This window comes from Apodemus sylvaticus, chromosome 13 (assembly GCF_947179515.1).
Source record: "Apodemus sylvaticus chromosome 13, mApoSyl1.1, whole genome shotgun sequence".
NCBI classification, from domain to species: Eukaryota; Metazoa; Chordata; class Mammalia; order Rodentia; family Muridae; genus Apodemus; species Apodemus sylvaticus.
In genome coordinates this window covers 44,556,564-44,577,537 of record NC_067484.1, presented here as the reverse complement: position 1 = coordinate 44,577,537, position 20,974 = coordinate 44,556,564, and the positions used below count along the sequence as shown (strand labels likewise).

General features: G+C 42.8%; 1 protein-coding gene across 2 annotated transcripts in view; it reads left to right on the top strand.

Moving 5' to 3' along the window:
• Snx24 (sorting nexin 24) overlaps positions 1 to 20,974 on the top strand; it is a 146,470-nt gene that overhangs the window by 74,746 nt on the left and 50,750 nt on the right. For both annotated transcript variants that reach the window (XM_052155724.1, XM_052155723.1), the window contains exons 2-3: positions 6,608 to 6,691; positions 18,285 to 18,389. In XM_052155724.1, coding sequence (XP_052011684.1) covers positions 6,629 to 6,691; positions 18,285 to 18,389 — 168 coding nt within the window. In that variant the 5' untranslated portion in view covers positions 6,608 to 6,628. The remainder of the gene's footprint in view (positions 1 to 6,607; positions 6,692 to 18,284; positions 18,390 to 20,974) is intronic.

The window sequence follows — 20,974 nt, the reverse complement described above, 5'->3', positions numbered from 1 at the left end:
CAGGGTTCAGGAGTGCAACTGTCGAAGCTCTCAGGAACTCATGTTCCCTGCATCTCTTGCTGTCTCAATTTTCAGGTCTCCACTGACAACCAAATACTTTGCATGATGAACTTTAGCACATTCAGCTTTTACCATGAATATGAGTTTAATTTCATGAAGTATTTTAAGTTTTAAGTTATTGTGTCTGTGTGCACACCTGCACTCCCTCACAGCCTTGGTCATGCGTGTTGCGTGGAGGACTACTTTGTGGAGTCATCCCATTCCTTCTACTTCCACGTGGGTGCTGGGGATCAAATACCCCACCCACCTGGCTCGTGCAGCAAGCACCTCAATCTATCAAGCCATCGTGTTCAAGAGCAAAAGCATCACTTCATAGTTGTTGAGTTAGTGCTGCTCAGTGCAAGCTATGTCAAGGAAAGGTTGCTACCAAATCATGTTATATTTAGTTTGTTTTCTGTTTGAACCTGTATATTGTATATAGTTTTTTAAGGGGGTTAGGGATTTTAAGACAGTTTTGCTCTGTAGCCCAGGTTAATTTGAAGCTCATAATGTAGCCCAAGCTGTCCTCACTTCTGGCTCAGCCTCCTGTTTTCTTAGACTATAAACATGAGCTATCACCTCGCATAAATTTGAAGTCCATACCCCTCTTTCTTGACAGAGAATGGCAAAATCTTTGGGATTGTCACTAGAATCTTATGTTTGAATTAGTATTAATCATGATCCCTCTCACCCCTGTTTTTGGGGGGTTTGTTTGTTTGTGAAGTTTTATTTTTGTTTTGTTTTTGTTTTTTTTATCTTGGTTAAGAACTACTTAAAGACTTCTCACTTCTTATTTGAATGTGAATGCTTTCTAAGCTTCAAAATTCTTATTTTAGGATTCTTCTCTCATTTTCTTTTTAGGTCTAACCTTGTGCCCCCTCCACCTTTTCTTTGGTGTTTTAAAATGTGTTCTTCAGAAGAATCCTAAAAGTATACATGATAAATTCGAGTGCCCCTACATGCCTGAACATTTACCTCACCTCATATTTAGCAGATTTGGCAGGGATTTGGATTGACTAACAATCACCCATTATCATCTTCCACCAACCTTTCTGTAGACTCTGGCACTCAGTATGGTGGAGAAAACAGTCATCCTGATCTTTGTTTCTGCCTTTCCCCTTTTTGTGCCCTGCCCTGGCACCCTTCTCTTCTGCCTCTTAAATAAGTGTCTAAAAGCACTTGCGAGGAAAGCGTTTATGTGACTTCTAGATTATAGTCTATCATTGAGGGAAGCCAAGTCAAGACTTCAAGGCCAGGCCCCTGGAGGAACGCTGCTCACCAGCCTGCTTCAGGCCGACCTTCAGCCTCCTTTCTTATACATCCCAGGTACCTGGATGTGGCACCGCCCATAGTGGAGCGGTCCCCTGATATTATCCAGCCATTTAGAAAAGGCCTCCATAGCTATGCCTCAACAGCCAACTGAGGGATGCAGTTCAACTGAGGGGCCCTCTTCCCAGGCGTGTCAAGCTGATAACACAGCTATGTATATATTAGCAACACTTTATTGTTTGTAAATTAAAAAAAAAATCAGGTGGAATAGATGTGGCTGTTCTTGGCTTATCTTTATACCTGGGTCTGGCTAACTGCTTCAGTTTCTTTCTCTTTAGAGTAATGAAAGACCCTGACCAAAGCAATACAAAAGAAGTTTGTTACTGGGGTTACAGTTTCAGAAGTTTAGATCCCATGATGGTAGAGCAGAGGCATGGCAGCAGGAGCAGCTGCTGTCTCACATCTTGATCTAGGAGCATGAGGCTGAGAGCACATTGAAAATGGCAGGAGTCTTTGGAAACCTCAAAGCCCACCTCCAGTGACACTCCACCTCCAATTAGGCCACGCCTCCTAATCCTTCCCAAACACGGCCACCTTGGGACCAAAGTGCTTAAACATATGAGCCTGTGGGGCCATTCTCAGTCAGACCACCACAGATTCTTTCCATGGTCTCAGCTCAGGAAACTCAAACTTCTCCCATCGTTGGTTTTCCTCTTGCTTTCAATGTTTTTTGTTCTGTTCTGTTTTGTTTTTGTTTTTGTTGTTTGATCAGGAATTCTTCCAATTTTACATTGACTGTTTTCTCTTCCCAATCAGCGTTTGATGTTTCGGTTCTGTTTGCTGTCATGGATTTGCTGAGAGAATTATATTTATATGACCACCAGCCTCCCATAAACATAAATACAACCAGGAACTTGGTGTAATACTGTATCTAAGTATTACAGACAGATTCTGGAATTAAATTGTGGTTTGAAAGTGCAGCCAAGTTGTGTAATCTCCCTATTTCCTGCCTTCCCTGGTAAGTGGGAATAATGGTACCTGTCATGTAGGACTGGTGGTAGTAATTAAATGGGTTTTTACTATGAGTAAAGAATTGGATTAGGTTTGCATGGATGGTCAATTCAAATCTTTTAAAATATAAATTATATATGTGTGCATTACATATTTGTTATTTATAATAATAATATTGCTTTATCTTTCTTCTTTGTCTGGGTAATGTCTTTACTACATTTCAGATTTTCTTTGAACAATGATAATGCGTTTGTTTTGCTGATCTGTCTTTTCCTAAGGATGTGTGTATATCATCATTGAATTGGCTTTATCCACTAATATTTTCTATTAATTGGGATGGGGAACAGCTGTGATTTCATTGAATATATTTGCTTTACTTTCTAACCTTCATTGCTGAATCTCTCTTCTACTGTAGGGACTTTGGTTTATAGATACATTTTTCTGTTTAGTTATCATATGGTTCACTGATAGTGTGTGTGTGTGTGTGTGTGTGTGTGTGTGTGTGTGTGTGTGTGTGTGTTTGAAACAGTGTTTCTCTGTGTAACAGAGCCCTGGCTATCCTAGATCCATTTTATAGACCAGGATGGCTTTGATCTCACAGAGATACTCCTGCCTATGTCTCCCCATTGCTGGGATTAAAGACATGAACCACCATACCAATTATTTCTTTATTTTTTTAGTTGTTTTCCCTCTCTTGTTGCAAGATATTTGATCATACCATGAACATCAAGATTGTATTATTTACTGAAAAAATTGTTTCTAATTGTGGCTCAGCCTTAGCACACACCTTTAATACCTCTGGCTGGAATACAGACACACCCTTAATATACAGCTTTAATCCCAAACAATAAAGGTGAAGTTTGTTTGTTCATAGAAGGAAGCACCATGTTTAAAGTGATGTCTAATTGAGTAGCAGAGAAAGATTTGACATATAGGATATGCCCAACTCTTATGAAAAAGAGGCTTCTTGCAAGAAAGCGGTACAGAAGAAGAGAGAAAGGAAGAATGGCAGTTTTACCAGGAGAGTTTTAGAGACAGGTTGAAGAGAGGACAAGCTAGACACCAGTAAAGACAGAATGAGCCAGGAAATGAGAAGAAACCAAAAGATTAGAATTTATTGTCAAAGTCAGTATAAGGCCAAGCAGAGCAATTCAGTCAGAGGCCAAGAGAAGCCATATTGAATCAGTCAGCTTGGAGAGGCATTTTGAGCCAGAACAGCTGAGTTGAATCAGTCAGCCAGAGTCCAGGACGAACTAGGATGGGGTGAGCTTATTTAGCAGCAAGTCTCAGAGGCTGAATATTGGGCCTAGATTAGATTGTACAGAGGCTAGAAGCCTCCAGGACTAGACCTAGGAGACAACAATTACATCAGAGAAATAAAAGATAATTTTTACACCCTTTCTCGTGTTTGTTTCATGCGGGATAGTTTTTCATTGCTAGAGTCTCAACACTAACCATTTCTTCCTCCATGACTTGTCTGTTATTCATCATATCCAGTGTAATTTTCATTGAGGATGTTGATGATTTTCTCCACAAGACCAATTCCCACAGTTTAGACTTTCTTTTATAGCTTTCCCATTTAACCCTTAGCTTTTCATTCCAGGATCTTGAAAGTAAGAAATTCCTCGAAACAATAGTACTAATGAATGGTTCTGTCCCCTAGTCCTGTGTCCTTTCTGAATCAGTGTCTGTCATTGCTTTTTCTTTTCCTTATAAGTTGTGTTTCCTGCCATTTTCCAGTTGGTTATCAAACTGAATTTTATCTGGCTTGCAGGTTGTATATTTTTATATTTCTTAAAAATATTAACTCATGTACAATTTTCCCTGCCACTGTCCTCAGGGAGACCTTCCCTGCACACTGTTTAACACTCTTGTCAGGCTCCATGCCTGGCTTGCCTGAGTATGTCTAGCTGGACACCATGTCACTTGTGCACAGATGTGTGTGTCATCCAGCTCAGTCATTACTCAGAGGCCAGGCTCTTGTCTTTTCATTACTGAATCCTAGAGCCTAGGACAACTCTCAGGCACACTGTAAACCCTTAGTGCATGTGTTAAATAAATTAATAGCTGAATGCCAGGTACTATGCTGCATGCCTTCTACACACTATTCTTGAGTCCTGAGATGTCACTGCTATCCTAGAGCAGTTTCTACACTGGAACTTTTCCAGGACCACAAAATGAGAAAAGGGTTTTCTATGTAGTGGAAATAATAAGAAAATGTCCTGAATTGGCTCCATCCTGGCTAACCAACTTCCTTTCCAAAACCCAGAAGGAAAAAAAAGTGTTAGCAGCACTGGGTACATTTTACATTTTCAATGGCAATATAACAGGGTTAACACCTGTTATACACTTCTCTTGTACTGGTGTCCCTTCTACTCCTCTGCCTCCATTGTGAACTTAGTATTTGTGAAGAGTAACTGTAGAACTTTGAAGACATAACCATCTTGGGCAGGAGATGGGATGGCACTTCTTGAGTCAGCCAGAGCATAATGTGTCTATGATGGTTTGTATATGTTTGGCCCAGGGAGTGGCACTATTCGGAGGTGTGGCCTAGTTGGATTGGGTAGTGTGTCACTGTGGGCATGGGCTTTAAGATTCTCTTCCTAACTACCTGGAAGCCAGTCTTTTCCTAGCTGCCTATGTCTTACCCATGGCCTTCAAGCTGGTCAGTCTGAGGGTTACCTAGTACAGTAGGTTGAAACTTACCAAGGCTCTGTCCTTTGATCTTTAGTAGACTTACCAATTGAAGGGGCTGTTGTGAGACAACCCCAGTATCCAGACTGGAGCAGTTTTATCTGCTCAGCAGATGGAAACTACTTTCATTGTTGCCTGACTGTTTTGATCAAATCAGGGACTTGACATTAAGAAGGAGCCCAAGTTGAAGCCGTCCGACTCTTGCATCTGTTTTTGGAAAAGTCTTTCTAGTTCTCTTTCTGACAAGCTCTTGGAAGAAGGATTATTTTCTTTGGTGAATTAGGAAACAAGATATTTTTCTAATAAGCAATGGATGTATATCTGAGCCTTTGAAGCATATATGTATTTTAGAAGAAAACATTTTCCTCAAATCATAAAGAAAAGGATTGAGGAAGAATTCTTGAAGAAATGGATTGGTTATATGAAATATTGATTAAACTGATAAAAATTTTTCCTGTAAATTTTTAGAAAATGGGTTTCTTTAACTGAGTTTTGCAGTAGAAGAATATATAATTCAAAGATATACAAAAAGTGTAGGTAGCGTTTACGATTGATAATATGTATGACTTTAGATAGTTGTTTACATATAAAGCAAAAATACAACACTATTGGGCTCTATTTTCATAATAAAAGTATAGAAACTTTTATGTCCTGTGTTAAATATGAGTTCATATACTTTGGATTAAAGTATGGTCTTTTTGTTTTTGTTTTATTACTCTGGGCTGTCCTTTATTTATTTTTTTCAAAGGGTTGGCTAAAACTGGAAGTTAAGCTTGGCAATAGTCTCTCTTCTTGTTATTTCAGGCTCTCACTTAGAAAACAAGGGTGAGACAGACTCTGGAATGGCGGTAGCTCCTTATTTCCTTTCCTGCCAGGCTGTCCGCACTCCTGGACCTGAGCCTTGTGTTTTCATGAGCAACTCACAATGCTTCTCATCCCTGTCCCCAGTCTTGACCCACTGACCCAAGAATCAAGAAAATGTCATGTTAGTGCCTACTAATTAGTGAGCCCAGAGCACCTCTGCATCTGGCCTTTCAACCTCCTGGAAGTGGGAGCACTAGCTGTCACTCACATCATGCCAGGAAAATGAGCCCTCCCTGCATTTGCCTTGCTTTGCAAACAGCGGGATAAGCCCAGCTGAGACTGGAGATGAATATGCAGGTTAGGAAGAAATTAACCTAAAATGCACTGTTGTTTGCATGATTGTCTCAGGTGACACAGTGCCTTCCTCAAAGTACCCCACAGGGTGCCGCGTGGCTGAGTCCTCAGATCTGTACCATCTTAGTCATTTGATGAAGTCGTTTCATGGGAAGGATATTCTCTCAACTGAAAAAAAAAGATTTAGCATTTGAGAGCATGGAAGTTTCCCCATCTGTAGACACAGTCTTAGAGAGTGCTGCAGTGAGTGGGTGAGCATTTAGTTCGAGGGCTCATTAATCAGTGCTGTTGGGTTGGGGTCTCCAGAGCCTTCTGGGTTTGGGGAGAATCGGCTTCTGTAATTAAAGGGATGAAATATATCACAGTCACAAACTTACCACATCGACAATTGAGGGTTTCGAACTAGCAGAATTAATCTCTTTAATTTTTTCCTTAGGTGTTTAAAATAGAAGTGCTAATGAATGGAAGAAAACATTTTGTTGAGAAACGGTACAGCGAATTCCATGCCTTGCACAAAAAGGTAACCTAGGTTTCATGCTTTTTCTCTGTGTGGCCTGTGGTATAGTGTTAAGTCTGTTCTATGACCCTCAGAGCATTACTGTCTACTGTGTATACAGTTTCTTTATAATGCCATTATTTTTTTTAAAATAAATTGTTAAGTGTGTTTGGGTTTTTTTTTTTTAAATAAATGGATTTCCTGTTGCAATTGCATATTCAAATCTGAGGCAGTATGCTGTTTGCAGTGTATTGCTTCTAATATTAAAGGTTTACAGTGAATAAGACCAACACCTTCTCCTGTCTAAGAAATGCATTATATATTCTTTAAGAAAAGAAAAGAAACACAAGAAATCATTATATAGGAAGAGATTTATTAAATTCAATTTAAATGTTGTGTACGTAGACAAGGTTGTGTATGTATACATGTGTGTTCGAACGGAGTACATGGAAGAAGGTCCCAGCCCACAGCTGTCCTCTGTATGTGAAGAGCAGCTGTACCAGAATGACTGATGCCTTAGCTCTGGGGTACATTTCAAAGTTGTAGATTAAAGAAACAGGAATGCAGAAGTAGCAACCAAATTGAAAATGAATAATTAAAAAAATAGCTCCAACCCAGCCTTAACTTTTTTATGGTTTGTAAATTATTTGCATCCTAAAATTTTCATAATAGTATTAATAACCTATGAGACATCCTGGAAGAAAGTCACAGATGATGAGTCAACTCATGCTCATCTTTCTTCTTTCACACATCTGTGTCTAGAAGTGCATCACATATGTTTATATATATATATATATATATATATATATATATATATGTATGTGTGTGTGTGTGTGTGTGTGTACATGTATGAAACATGTATGAAATATATTCATGCACAGAATGTATGCTCTAATTAGATAGTGGGCAAGAAGAAGCTAGAAATACATTAAGTTAGGAGAGTTTTATGCTTATAATTTTATGCTTTTTAATGCCTACATAAGTTTTCTGGGACACTTGGCCTTATTAAAATATGTGTTAAATCTGGATGAGGGAGCTAGAGAGATGGCTCAGCGTTTGAGAGCACGGACTGTTCTTACAGAGGTCCTGCGTTCCATTCCCAGCAACCACATGGTTGTAATGGAACACATCTGTAATGGGATCTAATGCCCTCTTCTGGTGTGTCTGAAGACAGCAACAGTGTACTCACACACATAAAAATAAATCTTTTTTAAAAAAACGTCTGGATTAGAAGGCTTTTAACATTTCTTATAAGTTTTTTCCACTTTAATCAGAGAATAAAGAATTAAGTCTAAACCTTAACAGGATATTACTGAAAGATTAGCAAGCCTGTTTTCCTGTTTTGTTTGTTTAATTTTAGATGGGGCAGAGGGGGAGTCTCACTCTGTAACTCTGACTGACTTAGAATTCTCTCTCAGATACTCCTCTGCCCCTCCTCCCTGGTGCTGGGAACCTTCAGGCCCACCTCCTCCCTTCTTTTTAGAGGTGCTCCAAGATTCTCTGTTAGGGCAGCAAACAGTTTAATTCTCCAATTAGAATTTCATCAAGTTTAGGTTTCCTCCCAGAGAAACCATGCAAGTGCCCACAGATCTATCAGGTGTTGCCAGGAGACCGTTTAAAAGAGCACCCGCTCAGGGAGACCTCAGAGAAAAACCCACATAAAATGTGGGTCTCGCTCGTTCTCCTGAAATTCTGTCTTGGTCTTTTTTTTTTTTTTTTTTTTTTTTTTTTAAGCAAACAAATTCTGTTAGGTATTTGGAAGGTTGAGACCAGGTTTCTCTCCACCACCATGAAGCATTTCCCAGTCAGTCAGGCCTGGGCAGCTTGTCAGGTGCAAAACCCTTCCTAAAGTACTAGGTCAGCATGAAGTACTCTATGACCAACACAGCGCAGCTGAGCTCTCCAGATACCAGGGGATGGACGCCAGGAGAGACACAGCAGGGGGCCTGCCAATTAGGCTGGCCCTGTCCTTGGGTCAGCCAGCCCTGCTTGAGTGCAGGTGGCTTGCTGACTTCCTGCTCTAGGACAATTCCTTTTCCTTCTCCTCTGCAATCGAGCATTGTCAAATAAAATAAAATAATAAAATGAAATAAAACAAAACAAAACAATATAAAACAATTCCTGTACTTTCTAGGACTTTATTCTTTCAATTTCCACAGTTTCATTAGTAATTGTATCCAGTTTTTCATAATGAAGCTTGTTAGAGTAAATAGAGGAGTAATTCTCAAATCTCTGTCACAGGGCGGGCAGGCCGTTGGAGTGTCCTGTCTGACTTCACACAGTGCAGAGAAGGGACAGCCACTTCTGTGTTAGAATTGGTGGGGAGGCAAATTCAAGTAACAGTGAGATATAAAAGTTCACATCAGTCTGTAATCTTTTTTTTTTTTTTTGGAATAAGTTTTTTTATTGAATATATTCTTCATTTACATTTCAAATGTTATTCTCTTTCCCAGTTCCCCCCTCCCAGAAAAATCCCAACCCATCCTCCCTCCCCCTACCTCCATGACGATGACCCTCCACCCATCCCACTCCTACCTACCCTGCCTCAATTTCCCCACACTGGGGCAACTATCAAGCCTTCATAAGACCAAGGACCTCTCCTCCCACCAATGCCCAACAAGGCATTCCTCCACCACAAATGCAGCTCGAACCACCTGGTTGATGGCTTATCCCTGGGAGCCCTGGGAAGTCTGATTGGCAAAAATCATCGTTCTTCCCACGAGGTTGCAGACCCCTTCAGCTCCTCCAGTCCACCCTCCAACTCCTCCATTGGGCACCCTGTACTCAGTCCAATGGTTGGCTGCTGGCATCTGCCTCTGCATCTGTAAGGCTCTCAGGGCCCCACTCAGAAGCTCATAGCAGCTAAGAATCAACTGGGTACCTCATGCAAGCTTTCCCGCCATGCCCCCCACCTGGCAGCCTTATCCCCCCTCAGGTCCCATGTGACTGTGTTTACTGAAATGCTTTCCTCGGGCTGCACTTAGGTCATCTTCTGCTATTGAATTTTCTTGAAACATTTCCTTGTCATCACAGTGTATGAGGCTGGCTCCACACCTGCCTTGATTTCTCTCGTGTTTTGTGTTCCGCTCTGTCCATGGAAGTGTTTGAGCAGTGCTCATAAGCTGGCTGCAGGGCAGCACGTGGGCTGTTCCGAAGCACTCTGCACCTTTACCAGGATGGATCCATCGCCCTTTGCCATGGCCTGCAGGCACACAAGTGCCTCCTTGTTGATCATTCTTGCTAGTTTTGAGGAAGAAGCTATTTGGGTTTGTCTAGTTAGTGTTAGGGGTGTATTTTGAAACCTTCCTCAGAATTTCTTTCTCTCTTTGTCGTAATTGCTTTCCTCTGCTGTTCTCATTTAGGTGTTGAGGAAGGGGCTGTTGGTACCCACCCTGGGCCTTTGCCTGCTGGAAGCACTGATCCATCCCTAGTTACATTTGTTTTTTCTGTATATTCATTATTTTCCTCTCAAATCTACTATATAGGCCAGGCTAGCTTTGAACTTACTGTGATCCTCCTGCCTCGGTCTACCAAGCGCTGGAATCACGGGCATGAGGCATTCCCCACTCTGGACATAAAGCTAAATCCTCTGGCAAGTTTGAGCAAGGACAAGAAGAGGGGCCTCCTGTTGCCTGCATACAGTCCTACACATACACACACACACACACACACACACACACACACACACAGAGCCACAAGGCTTAGAACTAAGCAGTTTGAGGTTCTGAATCCTGAAAGCCCTCTATCTGAATTTTCCAGAATGCTAAGTGCTGTCAACCTGTTTGTTTGTTTGTTTGTTTGTTTGTTTACTTGCAGTGCATTCCACTTGGCATTTGCTTGTGCGCCCCTGCCAGTCCGGAGTGGTGCTACTTTACATTGCGTCTCTGCTCTTCATCTTCCTAATTGTCTTCAGTTTGCCTTTGCCTGCTTTTCAAGGCCGTTCTCCCACTCTCTGTGCTTGAATTGCCTACCATGTCACAGACTGACTCTCCAGGCCAGTGTTCTCAAACCTGGCATTAGTTTCCTAGTGTTCTTGTAACAAAAAAAACAAAAAACCAAAATTGGCAACTTAGAACACTGCACATTTATTATCTTGTGCTAACCGGGTGGACAGGGCTGTGTTCCCATAGGTAAGTCCATTTTCTGCCCTTTGTAGCTCCCAACAACTGCCTACATTCCTCACGGCCACTTTCCATCCTCTAAGCTGACAGTCACCTCCTTTATTGCTTCTGCCTCTCTCATGACATCTACGATCACATCGCTCTCTCTGATCTTGTCTTAGTGTTTTCCTGCTGTGAACAGACACCACGACCAAGGCAACTCTTATAAGGACAATACCTAATTGGGGCTGGCTTACAGGTTCAGAGGTTTAGTCCATTATCATCAAGGCAGGAGCATGACAGTGTCCAGGCAGGCATGGTGCTGGAGGAACTGAGAGTTCTACATCATCTGAAGGCTGCTAGGAGAAGACAGACTCCAATATGGTTAAGAGGAGGGTTTTAAAGCCATGCCCACAGTGACACACTTCCTCCAACAAGGCCACACCCACTCCACCAAGGCCACACCTCCAAATAGTGTTATTCCCTGGACCAAGCAGATACAAACCAACACAGGCCTTGTTAGGTCTCTCTCAGGTTCGATGCCTCAGTATAGGGGAATTCCAGGACAGGGAAGCCGGAGTGGGTGGGTTGTTGAGCAGGGGGAGGGGGGATAGGATAGCGGGTTTTCAGAATGGAAACCAGGAAAGGAGATAACATTTAAAATATAAATAAAGAAAATATCTAAAAAAAAAGTACTTCACTCTCCCCTTTGAGGTTAACATTGGGCCCATCCCAATAATAGTCCAGGATAGCAGTCTCATATCAAGATCCTTAATTAAAACTCTTTCTGTAAAGCCCCTTTCTGTTGTTTAGGAATACCACTCACAGGCTCTGGGAATTAGAGATTCTCAGATGTTTTTGAAGGCATCATCATTGTGTTCATCTCCAGCCATCTACTGGCCAATCCTTTATCTAGTGTTCTCCTAAGGAAAGTTCATGCTAGCCACACCCAAGCGTGGCCTGTGCAGGTCTGCACGTCCTTGTCTTTGCCAGACTGAATGCCCGTCCATTTGCCAACTGGTGTGTTAAAAAAAAAAAAAAAAGCAGGACTTTCAAGTTCTTCAATGCCAGCTGCCTGTTTTCTACTCTTTATGGAGACTCCTGTTCCATTTACTATAGACATTTCTACCTAAACAATTTAAATTATAGTCTAATGCAAAGCTTAGTTATCTGATATCTCCAGCTGGCTTTGAGCTTGCTGTGTTGTATATTCCAGGGTATGGGAAAGCTCAAGATCTCTCACATGCTATAGTTCTAAGTGTGTGTGTGTGTGTGTCTGTGTGTGTGTGTGTGTGTGTGTCTGTGTGTGTGTGTGTAGCTATGCTTCCCCTACTCAGAGCCCCAGCATATATAGTATTTTTATTTATTTTATTTATATCCTTTGTATTTTTCACAAGGGTATTTATCTGATCTATGGGACACTGGAGGACAGGTCCCTCTAATCCTGGTTCTTCTATTGCTTCTACAGCACTAGGATGAGGTAGGAATGACAAATTCTCCACCCAAACAAAACAAGACTCCGTCCGGTTCTTTGTCCCCTACAGCTCGGGCATAGGCTCTTGTGATGGGTGAATGCCCAGCCTGTACCCCGATCACCCCTACCCTAGCCAAGAGTGCATCACTTTCCATGGCCATGCAAAGAGCTGTGCTCTCCAAGGTCCAAAATCTCATGACTGACAAGAAACTCTTACCCTTACTGCAGATGTTGAGCATATTTTACCCTTCGTGCCTCCCCAGCTGTTTCCTGTCAGTTCCAGCCCACCCCTTTATTCCCAATGTCTTCAGTGAAATATGGGGCTGGTTCATTTTCAGATTAATTATCTTCATCTTTTGTTATTGCCTGCTTTGGGGTTGAGTCAAGTATTACATTCTCTTCTATTCGACTTAATGAAGGACACATTTCAGATGAACCAAAAACTGCTATATGGGATCAAACCGAGAGAACAGCGTCCATGCACTGTCCCCGAAGGAACAAAACTTGGGTGACCATGTGTATATGAGAAGGTTATCTTTTGCCCTCCCAATGTCTCTATTTATTTAGATGATTTTGTTTCCTTTTTTTAAAAAAAAAAAATTGTCCTTGCTAAAAGTATTTCTGGTCCTCTCTGTAGAAAACTGTAAGTTTTTCTATCCACGTCATATGCTAGTGAGTCTTGACTGTCTGGAGTAAGTTCTCAGCAAGTTCTAACTGTAAAAAGGAAAAAAGAGTGATCACACACTGAACGTGTGTGTGTGTGTGTGTGAGTGTGTGTGTGAGTAAGCATGAGCGATTATCTACACACATCAGAAAGGTCCTTTTGCCTGGATGCTGTGTAGCAGGACAGTTAATCATCAGATGAAGTGGACAAGGAATATTTATCTTGCAAGCAGCTGAGCCCTACTGGAAACATGCTGTCTTGGCTTTGTCTCTCATCTAAATTCCTGCTCACCTCCTCATGTGTCATGAACGCAGTCTCTGCGATGATCAGCTCTCTCAGGATCCTCATGTAAACAAAAAAGATAATATTTTCAGAATATTTTCAGTGCTATTTCGTCAAGATGCAAAGGAAAGAAAAGGAGAGGAGACTGGTGGTGGAGCTTTTGTGGGGATCGAAGTCAGGTTGTGAAGCTTGCATAGCTGGCCTTCTTCCCTTTGCCCCCTTTGGAAACGTTCCTGTGTGGTAGTCTCTTACCTCATCCTCAGTCCCTGCCCGCCCCTGAGCGTCAGCCTTCCCAGTATTCTATTACAGCATAACAAATCACCACAGACACAAACGGGTAACTTTCAAAGAACAGTCGTTATATAGAGTCTCCACGGGTCCGGTGATGTCAGAGCTCTGCCTCGTCCCTACAGCTAGGTGTAAGCCCGCATCTGTACTCACTCAGGCAGACGTCTACCTGCATCTACGGGAGGGATGCCTTGTATCGTCGACTGTTAACCAGAGACAGCTCTTAGCTGTTAGAGGTCGCTTGAAGCCTTAGCCACTTATTCAAAGCCAGCAGTGTACTAAGCCCGAGGTGTACAGATACACCTCAGTGTAACCATGGAAGTGACTACTACCCTGCTGTAGTCACAGCTCCTGCCCACTCCCAAGCAGAAGGGCTATGTAGGCTGTAAATACCAGGAGGCCAGTTTGTGCCTTCTACGCACCACAGCCACTTTGCTGTGTTGGGACTTGACTCTCAAGGTGGTTTGACTTATTTCTATGTTTACAGATACTTTCTACAGTGTTCAGACTCCTGGGTCTACAGAATTCTGTATACTTTCTTGCATACTGTCTTCCCATGAACACCTAGAGGCATCTCTGGCCTACTCTCCCACCTCAGCAGCTGATCCCTTTCTATTAGGAGTGTCTAAGGATGTACACATAGAACCTTGACTAGCTTTCTTGAGCAAGTAAGAAATTTAGTGTGGTCCTTAGGAAACCTAAAGGCCATCAGTCCAAGTAACGGAGCAAGCCTCAGTGTCTATTGTCGTAAAGCTGTGACTTTACCTTTTCTCTAGCCTCACTATCTGTTGTTGTAAAGCTGTGACTTTAATTTTTCTGATTACAGCTGCTGTCACTCCAGTCTTTGCTTCACACTTCTGTCAGAAACAAATCCTACTGTCCTTCTGGGGAAGCAGAAGTTCTACCCAGTAGACTTATGCTGTGTTTTAATGAACACCTGTGTCACCTGACCACAGTGATGATAAGAGAATTTAAGAACTCAAGAATTTTAGGTTTAACATGGTAAACTCTGAATGACATTTTCCAATATTCGAGGGGATTAAATGCAAGACAGAGGTGACAGTAGCAAATGGGATTCTGTTGTTCTACCATGGAGGTGATCAGGCTTCTGTTACCACTCCCTACACCACCCAGCCGGTGCCTCATGGTCAAGGGTGTTTGCTCAGGCTTCATCCATTGGTCATGGATGTAAAAAGAGCGGAAGAAAGAAAGGAAGGAGCTGCTCTCTCCCTTTCTAGTCTCTGAGATCCTTTTTCTTCTCACCTCCCTACGAGCAGGATGGAGTCACGCTGTCACACATAGCTGGGGGTGGAGGTAGGGAAAGTGTGTTCTTCATTCACCCAAAACCTGGACTTGTTGATCTGGGGAATAACTAAGCCATTGGGTATTGTGATGGCTATTCCTGGTCAACTTGATGACATCTGGAATTCACTATGACCCAATCGGCTGAGTACATTATGAGAACGTTTTTTTTTTTTTTTTTTTAAATTAAGTCATTTGAAGGTGGGAAGACCCACCTTTGATCTAGATCTTTTGAAGTAGGAAGATTAGTCTTAAATCTGGGTCACACGTTTTTGATGACAGCCTATAAAGGACATAGAAGAAGGGAGAATTTGCTCTTTGCCTATTTGCCCTCACTATTGATGGCAAATTCCTTCCTTCCCTGACATTAGAACCTACTTCTTTGGGATTCCAGAGCACACTGGAGATCAGCTGAGACATCCTGCCCCATGAACTGAACTAAGATTGGATTCTTGGATTTTCATTGGTGGGCAGTGGTTGTTGGATTAGCTGGACCACAGCCATATTCATTCTGTCAGTTCTGTTCCTCTAGAGAACTCTCTCTAAAACAGTCATTGAGCTCAAACCTGACATTATGACACTGTTCACTAAACAGCAGGCAGCTAATCAGAACAGCTGCCAGAGGATATCCAAACCTGAGTGTCTATCGTAGAGCTGTGATGACCAAATATACTTTGCACAACCACAGTTCCCACCCTGCCCACATCTACTGCCAGCACCCACAGTCAAGACCATCCTCTCTTGCCTAGTTTTCCTTTGAACTAACTGGTCTGTGAGTTCCACCTCTATTTCGTTACACCCAGCATGTTCCCTCTTTTGTTGAAATCATCAATATACCTCTCATTTCAAATGATATCTAAATTCCTGCTGTGGCCCCCAAGACACTGAAATATATGGTGCACTGAGACTCAATCTCTTCTTGCTGGCTTTGAGACTCAAAGGCCTGACCCTCCCTTTCTGTTACTGTGTCTGCCCTAATAGTGTTGCTTGGGCTGCTCACCTGGCTTCCTTCAAATAGGATTCAGAGCCGGGCATGGTGGCGCACACCTGTAATCCCAGCACTCAGGAGGCATGGGCAGGCAGATTTCTGAGTTTGAGGCCAGACTGGTCTACAGAGTGAGTTCTAGGACAGCCAGGGCTACACGGAGAAACCTGTCTCGAAATACCAAAACCAAAACAAAACAAAACAAAATACAAACAAACAAACAAAAAACTCAAAGCAAAACTAAAAACAGAACAAATAGGATTCAGGCCATCCCTCAGACACTGTCTCCTCATCCAGGCCTTCTTCCCGCCATCCCATCCCACCCCCCAATTTCCAGCACTCTCAATATGACAGAATTTAGGGTCATGTGGGAAGAAGGAATCTTAATTGAGAAAATACTTGCATGGATTGGCCTGTAGGCAAGTCTGTCGGGAATTTTTTAAAATTGGTGATTGATGTTGGAGGGCCCATCTTACTGTGGGTAGTGACACTCCGGGGCAGATGGTCCTGATGATGTGAGAAAGCAGGCTGAGCAACCCATGGGAGCAAGCCACTAAGCAGTAGCTTTACATGCTCCCTGCATCAGTTACTGCTTCTAGGTTCCTACCCTTCCATCCCTTGCTGATGAACTGCAAGCTGGGAGAAGAAATAAACCTTCCCTCCCCAAGTTGCTTTTGGCAAACTTGGTGTTTTATCACAGCAATAGAACCCTAAGACAGTTGGTGTCCAGTTGAGGGCAGGTATGTTCTTAGTGCCAGGGAACATGGAGGAGGAGCCCAGTGGCTGTTACGTAGGTATCTTTGGGGCCGTTGATGTCTCAGGCACTCCTTTCTCAACATTTGATTTAGCCAAAAGATTGACAAGTGATGAACTTCTTTTCTCTAACTGGCAAAAGAGTAATATACTTGAACAAATCCTAAGACCTCTCCAGTTTTGCCTGCATGTATGTCTGTGTATATGTGTGTTCCTTATGCTGTCTAGAACTGTGGAATTGGGGTTCCAGATGGCTGTGTGCTACCATGTGGGTGCTATCTTCTCTGTAGAACCTCTGGGGTCTCCAGTGGCCCCAAGCTCCAGCAGGCTTACAATTCTCCAAGCAGCTACTTTCAGGAGGCTGTGCCTCTTGCCTAATGATTCTGTTGGGAAGAAAGGGCAGATTGGGGTTTGCAATTACTTGTGTCTGTATCGAGGGAGAAGGAGGCACACAGGGGCTCAGCCCAATGGCTGGAGCCTGAAGGACTGCTGTTTGAAATGCTCCTTTCTCTTAGTGTCCGTAAGGATTCAACTTAGAGTGGTCAATGGTGATTATTTTTTTAAATGTGCAATGGAATTTCATTGTGTTTTTGCAGGTTTAATCTGAATATGCTCATTCTAATGGATTATAAAATGTCCTTTCCATGTGTTTTGTAAAGGGGCCATCTAAGAAGGTCGTCAAGATTTAAGTTAGGACATTGGGGTTTATTCCATTCATAGAGGTTACTTATGACAAAGTACTATATATTTAGCAGCTTATTCTCTTATCCTGCTTGAGGTCTTGAAGTCCAAAATCAGTGACCTATAACCTCTGCCCTCTTATAAGTTCCTCATCATTGCTTTGAACCTGCCCAGATAACCTAGGACAATCTCTCTGTTCTTAAACCAATAATTTCACCAAACTGGAAAAATCCCCTTTGCTGGATATGGAAACCTTCCCAGGTTTTTAGTACTTGGCATTTCTTGAAGCTAGATGTTATTTCATATACCATAGCAGCTCTAACTGTGAATACCTTTTTTAAAAAGTAAGATTTTATTTTATGTGTTTGGGTGTTTTGCCTTCATGTATGTGTGTGTTCCTGATTCTGGAACAGGTCAGAAGAAGGCAGGCAGAACCCTAGAAATGAGGTTCCAGATGGTCATGTACTACTGTGTGGGTGCTGGGAATCTCACCCTGATCTCTTGGAAGAGCAGCTAATGCTCTTAGTGACTGAGACATCTCTTCAGCCCTGATTGTTTTTTAATGTTGCTCCTTAAAAGACTGCCTAGAAGTCCTAACTCAGAACTGCCCTTCATTTTTCATGATTAGAGTTTGCAGATACTTTTCTGGATTGTTGGAAAGATTAAACTGTGTTTTAAATTTCACTTTATTTCAGAAATTTCAGGAATCTTTCCAAGTGGTTCTTAATCTAGTTAGAAAACTAAATTTAAAACTTGTGTTAATTGTGCTATGAAATAAATTGATTGTTGAAACTATCTTTCTTACTTTGCTTTTGTTTTAACTCAAGTTCTAGACTTCTTTTGAAAAAAAATCATTTAAATTTGAAATGTACATCATATGGAAACCTTCCCAGGTTTTTAGTACTTGGCTAAACTTCCAAACACAAAGCCCCGTTTGTCCCAAAGCCTGAGAGATCAGGATATCTAAGTGAAAAAATGTTTGAAAAACCTTTTGTTATGTTTTAGCTGTGGTTTACTTTCCTTGTTTTTTTTTCCTCCAAATGATTTGCTTATAATTGACAAACTTGTTTTCCCTTCTTTCTTGGAAGCTTAAGAAATGTATAAAGACTCCAGAAATCCCTTCTAAACACGTCAGGAACTGGGTCCCCAAAGTCCTGGAACAAAGGCGCCAAGGCCTGGAAACGTATTTACAGGTAAGGGATGTTTAGATCCTCAGAATAAGGTCTGGAAATGTATTTACAGGTAAGGGATGTTTCGATCCTCAGTGCAACAGATCCTAAATCAGCATGTCTCACACTGTTAGCTCAGAATACAAGTGTGATGCCAAACACTGACCAACAGGAGATTCTGAGACATAGCTGTTTAACCGTTACCAATATGGCTATCAGTTAGTCTTTGGGTTTTTTTTAACTTTATTTTTAGCTTTTATTAGATCCTGTTTCAAGTTCCTTATGCACTGGGCAAGTGAAGATTTAGTATCATTGGAAGAATGCTATTGAAATGATCCGTTTTTAAAATTCAACTGTATAAATTACTTTGTTTTAGATAAAAATAATTCTGTTTTCTCAGCTCCTGGGTTTTAGATATTTGGGTGCTAGTTGGAATCATGGGAGGAAAAAAATGGCTTTTCAGTGGTGCAGGCTAACACACATCTGAAACCCTACCAAAGCTCTGTAGAAACTGCGCCTGAGAAAGTGCCAGATCCGCACAGAGTGCATCAGGGAGCTCTTTACTGTCGTCTCTCAGGATAGGCAGACCTGAGAAGAGATGGAAGTCTCCTCTCACAAGTGACACAGAAGACAAAGGAGAAGATAAGATGCTGTCCACTTCTCTGAACATTACAAACCCCCGAAGTCTCAGGGGACCATCCCATGACATCCTCATTAAGTGCATAGAAGGGCAGGGCAGGTGCAGAGACAGACAGACCTAAATGGTCAGACATGCTCTACATTTAGCCCCATGTGTGACTCGATCTGTGGAATGAGCATAGCTGGGTGAGGAGAGGAATCCTGCCTCAGAACGAAGGATACAAATACGCTGGTGCATCCCAGCGTGCTGGAGGCTTGGGCAGGAGAATCAGAAATTCAAAGCCAGCCAGGCCTGCACATGGAGACCCTACCTCAAAAACTAAGAGGGGACAAAAGGGCCAGACCTCATGTGAGAGTTAGGAAGACTGATCCTTCTTGGATTATTATGAGAGAAACCGGCAGCATGGCCGGGTTCTTTCATCATTGTCCTTGTGACACCCTCCCCCCCTTCAAGCATCATTAACCACGGGGTGGATCTTGCTTGGAAGAGAAGCTAGGTGCTGCGAAGCCTCTGACGGATGACTGGGTCTGAGTCAGTCTCTGGTGGCTGATGCCCAGTGATACCGTGGAAGAGAAGATTCCAGGTATCAGTTCCCAACCGTCTCCCACGTCCTCATCTTTACCCTGTCCAAAGAGGGCTGAGCAGACCGCAGGAGTTTCAGGGAGGGGCTGCTAATGGGTTTTTGCCCTTGGTCTATGGGGCTTGGTACAAGGATTTTTCATTAGATCTCTCTGGGAGTGAGAGCCTAAATGAAACTGGAAGCTCGGATCCCAGGAATGTGTGTGGCCTTCTGAGATTCTGTGCACGGAGCTATCGGGGTTCCATAGCTTCAGGCAATACTTCAGAGCAAACAGTCAACCGAAGACCCAGAGAAAGAGGCCTAAGAAGCTGTGTGCAGAGGGTAGAATGCATGCTCTCTGTAATTAGAAGGGATAGGTAAACAACACGCTTTCATTTGTAGGCCAGATTTTCCACAGATATTGTATGTCTTCAGGCTTCTCGGTTCTGAAGAGAGCTTTATCCCCCATCACCATCACGCCCCCCCGCCCCCCCCCCCCCCCCCCCCCGTTACATTTGACACATGACTTCCATTACTCCTCAGCGTAAACATTTTAAGTTGTTTGTGCTTCATGTGTAAATAATGTGGATAAAGTCATCTGGCCCGAGAGGAGCTTACGGCGACGCTCAAATTGAGCTTAGAATTTTCTATTCTCAGAAACAGGGCTTGGAAATGTGGCTGCGGGCTGAGAGCGCTTGCTTCCCGCCCTGCATTTCAGATTCATTTTGTTGTCACTCAGTGAGTGACCTGAAGACCCAGAGGACTTCAGTGGGGGCCTTTCCTTCTCCTCTGGCAGTGGGAGCTAAGAGGGGGAGTCTGCTGCCTGAGTGGCAGAAGCGAAGGGCGAAATCCCTTGCTTCTTGGTCTTTTTATGCCTCCACTGCCTACCTAACTCCCAGGAGAATCCCATTCTGCCTCAGGACCAGTCTGAACTCCAGGGAGTACTGGCCAGTAGCACATCTTAACAGACACCATCGCTACAGGTCCAGCTCAGCCTGAGCTTCCTAGTTCGGCACTGACCTGGCCCATGCCCTGACCAAGGACTACTGCCCCCAAGCCCTGCTCCCAAGGCCACAGGGCCTGGACTACCAACTCCATCCTCTGCTGCCTGTCAGACAAGTTCAAAGTCACCCTGTGGCAGCTTGTCTCTTGACAAAGTCGGGGTAAATAACCCTTCTTCTTCTGGAGGTGAGCTGGGCACCTACGATTCAGCAGAACACATTATCTGAGGTAGCCCACACTGCTGTTTTAGTTAGACATGGAGAGGCTGAGGTCTAATAGGCTCTGAAACCGTGTCACCTTCCCAAGGACATTTGTTAATGAACTGGACTAGGCTGGGATTTTATTTTCCTGTTGCCCAATATAGGTTCTCCTTATATACACTGATGATTCTCTAAATTAGGGGAAAAA